We start from the raw sequence: 8,731 nt of genomic DNA, 5'->3' as shown, positions 1-8,731 counted from the left end.
TGGCTGTCCTGGAACTCACTCTGTAGACCAGGCTGGCCTCGAACTCAGAAATCCCTCTGCCTCCCAAATGCTGGGATTAAAGGTGTGCACCACCATCGCCCGACTTTTTGGTTTTTTTTTTTAACTGCCAGAAGTTTAGCCAAAAGTTTGTTTGGTTTGTTGGCTGAAATATGTGTCAAAATATGGCCCACTGAGAAAGAACTAGAGAGGCCTGATATCCCTTAGCCTGGTGTTGATGAAGGGATTTTAAGGTTCAGGGGAATTGGAATGCTGAAGCAGATACACTGTAAAACTCCAATCCTCCACAATGAGTATGTCCAGGAAGCATGCCCTTTACTAATGCTCTAAGATGTAAAATACTGAGGAACACCAGCACATTTGAAGAACTCTGTCATCTGTGCCATCTCTTAAGAGTCAGAAATGCTGCTGCTCAACTGGATGAATTAAATGTACTGGGTTGAATTGTGCCCTAGTGTAGTATCTTAGTTAGGGTTTTACTGCTGTGAAGAGACACCATAACCAAGGCAACTCTTATAAAGGCAAACATTTAGTTGGAGCTGGCTTACAGTTTCAGAGGTTCACTCCATTATCATGATGGCAAGAAGAATGTCAGCATGCATACAAACAGTAGTCTGAAGGAGCCAAGAGTTCTACATCTTGATCTGAGGGCAACCAGGAGACTGGATTACAATGAGCAGAGTGTAAACATAGGAGACCATAAAGTCCACCCCACAGTGACACACTTCCTCCAACAAGGCCTCACCTACTCCATCCAGCAAATCCATACCTCCTAATAGTGCCACTCACGTTGAGCGAAGCATTCAAACACATAAATCTGTGGGGACCAAACCTTTTCAAACCACCACAGGTAACAGGGGCCAGACAGACAGCACTGAAATACCAAAGGCACGTGAGCACAGTTCCATAATGAGCAGTACCGGCAAGGCCATGCTATTGTGGTTCAATTCATAACGGGCAGCAGAGGCAATATGTATAATGACCTGACATGTAGGAGCCTTTGGTATTGGCTAACCAACCACAGTGTTTCTGTTAACAAAATAGAAAAGAAAACTAATGCATTTGTATTGATCTGTATAAACAGAAAAACACAAAACTTGAAGTGAAAGAAAGGCTACACTGGACTATAGCAATAGGGAATTCGGGACTGACAACCAATTTCCAGACTTGTGCCAGTTTATAGACCCAGACCCCTTAAAAGAAGGAAGGCCAGGTCCCCTTGAGGAAGAGCCTTGCTAAATACCGAAGAGTTTTACTGTCAGCATTTCTCCCATGCCTCTAAAGGAGAGTCAGAGGGATATAAATGGACAAAGTAAAAATGGGCTTCCTGACATACCAACTTCTTGTTTCAGAAGACATTTTGGGAAAGGCAGGAAGACCTGAGGAGTGGCTATCTGCACAAAGCCAATAGTAGGAAGAGAAGGAGGAAGGGACCCTATAAAATATCCAAACCACCCTCAGCTTAGCCTCAGGCCCCTCCCATTCAGAAGGGATAACCGTATTATTACTCTCTCTCTCTCCAGCTTGGTCTTTCATCTTTCCCAGATATTCAGTTACTTGTCCATGCCAGGCAGGGACTAACTTGGTGATCCTGAGACGAAAACCCTCTTTACAGTTTCCCTAAGGGACCAACATCTTGTTACTAGGGTAAAAGTTGAGGGAAACAATCAGACCTACCAAAGCCTATTAGACATAGTACTTTCAGAAGACTAAACAGAACACTGCGGCCCTTCAGTTCAGATAAGGGCTCAAGGAGATCAGGCAATAGGTACTGCTTGCAACAATGTCGCAATAGTAGGTCTAGTGGTCCCAGTGGTCCCTGAACTCATCCTGAGCTTACTTCCCCAGTTCATAATGTAAATTTGGGATAGACATAAGTTGGCAGAATCCCCACAGAACGGACAAAAAAGAACCTACTTAATAATAAAGAAATAAATTTAGTAAAAACCTTTAAATGCTTTTAAAAAGAAAAGTTCTCACTTGTACTGATATTTCAACACATACAGGCATCTGGTTCTTTACAAATATGAAAAAGTCTGAAAATCATTCTAAAAATAAAATAGCTTACTTTTTAAAAAGGATTTGTTTATTTATTTTATATATGTGGGTACACTGTAGCTGTCTTCAAACACACCAGAAGAGGGCATCAGACCCCATTACAGATTATTGTGAGTGAGCCACCATGTGGTTGGACCGCTGGAAAAGCAGGGCTCCTAACCACTGAGCCATCTGTCCAGCCTTATCCTTTTTTTTTTTGACACTGGATCTCACTGCATAGCACTGGCTGGTCTAAATGTGCTAGAAAGACCAGGTTGTTGTCAGACTCATTAGAGATCCACCTGTCTCTGTCTCTTGAGTACTGGTGTTAAAGGCCTGCATTTGTACATCCAGCCGAGCCTCCACTTATCAGGACACTCACACATTAAGTTGCATAATCTGTTTACTTTCTAAGAGAGTCTGGCTGAGAACACAATGGAAGTTTAAAAAATAGCCTTACCTGGGGCCGGAGACATGGCTCAGGACCAGAGTTAGGGTCCTCAAAAGCCACTCCATAAAAAGTGGAGTGGCCAGCCCTGTGAAGAGTGGGCTAGCCAAAACTAAAGTTCCACATTCAGTGACAGACTGTGCTTCAAAAAATAAAACAGTCGGACATGGTGGCCCAAGCCTGTATCTTAGCACCCAGGAGGCAGAGGCTGGTGAGTTTGAGTCCAGCCTGGTCCAAAGAATGAATTCCATCACAGACAATACTGTGTAGAGAGACCCTGTGTGGCTCACAGATGTGAGTGCATGCTCTTCAGGGAGGGGCACAGTTTGAAAGGATGAAGAGGTGTGGCCTTGCTGGAGGTACTATGTCCCTGGGGTGGGCTCTGAGGTTTCAAGGCCCAAGTCAGGCCCAGTGGCTCTCTTCCTGCTACCTTTGGATATAGATGTAGAACTCTTAGCTCCTTCTCCAACACCATGTCTTCCCACGAGCCACCATGCTTCCCACCCTGACAATAATAGACTAATTAATTATTGGACTAGTTTACCTGTGAAACTGTAAGTAAGCTCCAATTAAATGTTTTCTTTCATATGAGTTGTGGTGGTCATGGTGTTTCTTCAGAGCAATGGAACTGACTAAAACAACCTGTCTCAATATAAATAAATGAAAATAAAAAACAAGAAAGCTACCAAACAGCACCCTCTGGCCTCCACACATACAAGCACAAACAACCTATACACACACACTCACACACGCACACACATGCACACACATATATACACACACACATCCACAGATACACACATCCACAGATATACACATACACAGATACACACATATATGAACACATGTACACATACATATACACACGTCACAGATACACATATACACACACATGCACACATATATAGACACACGTCTACAGATACACACACACACACACACACACACATGTTGCCTGCGCCTCTTAGTCATTATTTTCTAAATCACATAAAGTCACTTTCACCACACCAAGTTATTCCTTTTTAATTTATTTTATGTATATGGGTATCTTGCCTGTATGTAAAACTGTGCAGAATGTGTGTAGTGCCCAGAAGACCAGAAGAGAGCATGGGATACTCTAGAATTGGACATACAGAAGGTTGTTAGCTGCCATTCAGGTGCTGGGAACTGAACTTGAACCATCTTTTTAGCCTGATACCAAATTATTCCTATGGTTCATTTTTCAGATTTACATAAAAGCATCATATAGTGCCAAAGATGATAAATGAAGCTATGGTTTTGACTCTAGCTCTATATGGAGGCCCATGCAGTAACCTCAGCAGTTGGGAAGCAGAGACAGGAAAACCAGAGATTCAAGGTCATCCTTAGCTACAGAGCAAGCTCAAGTACAGTCTAGGGTAATGAGACCTAGCTCTAAGGAAGAGAACGTATGAATAAACAAAGGCTGTATTAGTTTTATACTTTCTTTTCCCTTTTTTAAATATATTTGCTCAGAGTGTGTGTGTGTGTGTGTGTGTGCAAGTATGTGCACAACATAGATATAGTGGAAACCAAAAGAGAGTACCAGCCCCCATGAAAGTAGAATTATAGGCAGTCAAGAAGCACCGTGTGAGTACTGGGAAGCAAGCCTAGGTCCTCTGAAGATCAGTAAGAGCTCTTAAATCCCAGTCATCTACCCAGCTCAGTTTTTCTCATTTTCCAGGGCCTCACTCTGTAATCGGCCTGACCTAGCTAGCCTAAAATTCACATTAATTCTCCTGCCTCAGTCTCCCAAAAGATGGCACTTTAGGCATAAATCGCTATGCCTGGCTCAATTGGGAACTTTTAGTTTTTAAAGAGTTTTTTAAAATATTTTTTTATGTACATGGGTGTTTGACGTTGTCATCTATTCAACAGTTAGTTCATGTACTGGTACTGCTGTCAAATTTTTATTTTTTCAATAAGCTTTAAAATATTTTTAATTTTTTTTATTATGTATTTATTTATTAGAAGTACACTGTAGCTGTCTTTAGACACATCAGAAGAGGGTGTATGATCTCATTACAGGTGGTTGTGAGCCACCATGTGGTTGCTGGGATTTGAACTCATGACCTTCGGAAGAGCAATCGGTGCTCTTACCCGCTGAGCTATCTCACCAGCCCCAATATTTTTAATTTTTAAAAAGTTTTTTTATTTATTTTATGTATGTGAGTACACTGTAGCTGTCTTCAGACACACCAGAAGAGGGCATCAGATCCCATTACAGTTGGTTGTAAGCCACCATGTGGTTGCTGGGAATTGAACTCAGGACCCCTGGAAGAGCAGTCAGTGCTCTGAACCACTGAGCCATCTCTCCAGTCCCAATTTTTTTAGATTATAAAATAATTACAGCATGTCCCCCACCTCTCTTTCCTCCTTCCAACCCTCTCACATAACCATGTCCTTGCTGACTTTCAATCTGTGGCCTCTTTTCATCACTTGTTGTCATATTCATATGTGTACATGTTTGTATTCATCTGTGTGTGTGTATGTGTGTGTATATAACTCATATATACATGTGTATGTAATATAAATATGTGTGTATGTATGTATTATGTAATATATGTATGTAATGTAGTATATGTGTGTGCATGTGTGTGTGCATTTGTGCATTGTATGCATGTATGTATCTAATGTAATATATATGTGTGTATGTGTAATGTAATATATTTTTTTCTTAACACATAAATACAATGTTGCTTACAGGTATGCTTTCAAGGCTGACCATTTGGTATTAGATAACCAATCCATGTGTTTGTCCCTAGCGAAGACCCCGTCCCTGGCTCCCAGCATTCCTCGCCCTTCCTCTAGTTCTCTGTCTAGGATTGAGGCTTCCTGGGCTTTTCCTCTACCATATAACCATCTGTGTCATGTGTGTTCAGGTCATGTTTCTGCAGCCATACTGGGAACACAGTCTCACAACAACATCGACATGAAGGAAGAAAATCCATAGCCTCAAACAACCCTGTTATATTGGCAAAAAAGAAAAAAAAATTTGTCAATTTTCCTGAATAAATAATGATCCAGATTTGCATGATGGAAACGTAAATATCAGTGACGAGATGACTCGAGGTTCAAAGCACTAGCTGCTCTTGCAAAGGGTCAGGGTTCTGCTCTCAGCACCCACTTTGTGGCTCATAACCATATGTAACTCCAGATGGAATCCGATGTCCTTTCCACCTCTGCTGTATGTGCATCCATGTAAATAAAACACTCATTTACATAAAGAAGGTTTTAAAAATGTTTAAGAAAATGCAAAACATCCTAGAAGACTAATGTTCTCAAATGAAGATAAATAGTGCATTTAAAAAAAAAATAGGGCATTTTTAAAATTCAGATTTAAGGGGCTGGCGAGATGGCTCCGAAGGTCCCGAGTTCAAATCCCAGCAACCACATGGTGGCTCACAACCATCTGTAATGAAATCTGATGCCCTCTTCTGGTCTGAAGACAGCTACAGTGTACTTACATATAATAATAAATAAATCTTTGGGCTGGAGCTGAGCGAGCGGGAGTCTACTGGAGGGAGCCAGGCTGACCAGAGTGAGCAGAGGTCCTAAAAGACAATTCCCCACAACCAGATGAAGGCTCACAAACATCTGTACAGCTATAGTGTGTACTCATATACATAAAATAAATAAATAAATCTTTTAAAAAGACCAGATTTGGGGCTGGAGAGATGGCTCAGCGGTTAAGAGCACTGACTGCTCTTCCAGAGGTCCTGAGTTCAAATCCCAGCAACCACATGGTGGCTCACAACCATCTGTAATGGGATCTGATGCCCTCTTCTGGTGTTCTGGTGTGTCTGCGTACTCACATACATAAAATAAATAAATAAACCTTTTTTTAAAAAAAAAAAGATCAGATTTAAATTTTTCTTTTATTGTTCTGTGTGTGTGTGTGTGTATGGTGTGCACCTGGGGGGAGGTCAAAGGACAACTTGCCAGAGTCCATTCTATCCTATTGTGAGTCCCAGGAATCCAACTCAGGTGCTCAGGCGTGGTACCAGACACCTTTACCCACTGAGACATCAATCTTCCTGACCCTCGGAATTTTGGTTGTTTGGTTGTTTGGTTGGTTGGTTGGTTGGTTGGTTTGGTCTTTTGAGACAGGGTTTCTCTGTATAACCCTGGCTGTCCCGGAATTCACTCTGTAGACCAGGCTGGCCTGGAACTCAGAAATCCACCTGCCTCTGCCTCCCAAGTGCTAGGATTAAAGGCGTGCGCCACCACCGCCCGGCTCTGAATTAATTTTAATCGAGCCAGTATATACAAAGCTGATACTGGTCAACATATACCTTGGGTTTTTTGTTTTGTTTTGTTTTGTTTTGTTTTGTTTTTTACTAAAGCACACTGAGAATATCACATTATAAATATTGACAAAAGTTAACCAGGGTGCTGAGAAAAATCCTATGAAGTTAAGACTGACAGATATTTATCTCAAAAGACATCTGAAGTGTCTCAAGAGCTCCTAAATTGCAACCCCAGAGTCAGTCAGCCCTATAAATACATACTGAACATCCTACTACATGCTAGGCACCATGTAAGGGAAGTTGTCTGGACTCTTTACAGGTCGCCAGACTCCTCAAGTCACAACTTGCTAAAAGGGCTTGCTAAAAATTCAAATTTTCCTTCTCTGCCGTGGAAAACCACTTTGTGCATGTGTCTCTTGGTGCAGTGTGTGGCTCCAGATTATTACTTATACCCCGGCTAGTGGCTTGAAAACACACCACAGAGTAGAGGGGGAAAGGCTGCACTACTCAAGCCAGGAAAAGTCCATTTTTTGCTCAGCATCCCTCACTCTGAGAGACACACCCAAACACTTGGAAGCCCAGGTGGACCTAAAGCTCTCCAGTACCTGTAGGTGGAGAGACACCAACAACCTTGTTGCCTTCTAGGGACAGAAAGCCCAGTCCCTAGCAACCACACCTGGGATGGCGACCCCGGAACCTCCCTGCAGCTGCACGCTACAACCCCGGTGGACTCGGATGCCCCCGCCCCGCGCCCCAGCCCTGTCCCGCTCCGAGGGGGCGGGGTCGAGGAAGAGGAGGTGCGGGACCTTAGGTGCCCAATGCATTCCAAGCACACAGCCGTGGAAACTGAGGCAGGCAGGCAGATGATGCACAGGGTCTGCCTAATGCTTCGCTGCGGGGCTCGAACCCTGACGAGCGGGGGGGCCTCCGCCTTCAGGTCATCTTGGGCCGCCGAGGCCCGGCCCGGCTCGCACCAACAGAGTTTCACAAAGAAAGTCTCCCGGCCCGCGCCCCGCTCACACTCACCGGCGCCGGCGGAGATTCCGGCTCCCGCCGCCTGCGGCTCCGCGCCGAGGCCGGCTCGGGCGCCAGAGGCGGCGGCTGTTCCATCCCCGCGGGGCCCGTCGGCGTCTGCCTAGAGCTAACGGTCCCGCCAGCTAGGCGCGCGCACCGCTCCCGCGCGCCATGTTCCTGCCGTGCCGCGCGCCGCCGAGCACCCCCGCCCTCAACGCGCACGCGCGCGCGCGCGCCGAGGCAGCTCGCACCGCGCAAGTGCGTTCCCGGCCTGAGCCCTCCCGGAGCGGGTCGCTCGCTGTTCCCGGCTCTGCGCGGCCGCCCGCCGCAGTGCAGACCACTGGGAGGGCACCACGCGGGGCCGGGCCCGTGAAGGCGCTCCACTGTGGGTGATTCGACGAACGCTGGCCTCCACGGGCCCGCGTCAGCGCCCTCCGTTGTCCAGCTAGGATCGAATCTTCGGAAGCCTACCTCCTGCATCCGAGAACTAGTCCTCACTGGGTGGCTCTCTAGGGGCCAGACCTTGTGTTTTGAGCAGGTTGTTTCAAGCAGTTAAGAACCGAGGCATCCCTGGAAAAGGTGCAGGGCCTCATCTCCTTAAAAACTATGAACTTGGAGCTGGAGTTAAGAGCACTGGTTGCTCTTCCAGAAAACCTGAGGTTCAATTCCCAGCACCCATATGACAACACACAATTGCAACTCCAGTTCCAGGGAATCTGACACCCTCATACACATATGTATGCAGACAAAACACCAATGCACATAAAATTAGGATTTTTTTTTTTAAACAATGAGTATATATCGGTGGTGCACGCTTTAAATCCCAGCACTTGGGAGATAGAGGTTGGCGGATCTCATGAGTTCCAACAATATACACAGAGAAATTTGTCTCGAAAACAAAACATGAACTTGTCAAGAAGTCAAGAGAGCCTTCATTTCTTCAATG

General features: G+C 44.9%; 1 protein-coding gene across 2 annotated transcripts in view; it reads right to left on the bottom strand.

Moving 5' to 3' along the window:
* Ttc28 (tetratricopeptide repeat domain 28) overlaps positions 1 to 8,000 on the bottom strand; it is a 436,243-nt gene extending 428,243 nt beyond the window's left edge. For both annotated transcript variants that reach the window (XM_031337381.1, XM_031337382.1), the window contains exon 1: positions 7,798 to 8,000. In XM_031337381.1, the coding sequence (XP_031193241.1) occupies positions 7,798 to 7,881 (84 nt within the window). In that variant the 5' untranslated portion in view covers positions 7,882 to 8,000. The remainder of the gene's footprint in view (positions 1 to 7,797) is intronic.
* Positions 8,001 to 8,731: the final 731 nt, after the last annotated feature.

This window comes from Mastomys coucha, unplaced genomic scaffold (genome assembly GCF_008632895.1).
Source record: "Mastomys coucha isolate ucsf_1 unplaced genomic scaffold, UCSF_Mcou_1 pScaffold22, whole genome shotgun sequence".
Taxonomy (NCBI): Eukaryota; Metazoa; Chordata; class Mammalia; order Rodentia; family Muridae; genus Mastomys; species Mastomys coucha.
This window is presented reverse-complemented; position numbering and strand designations above follow the sequence as displayed.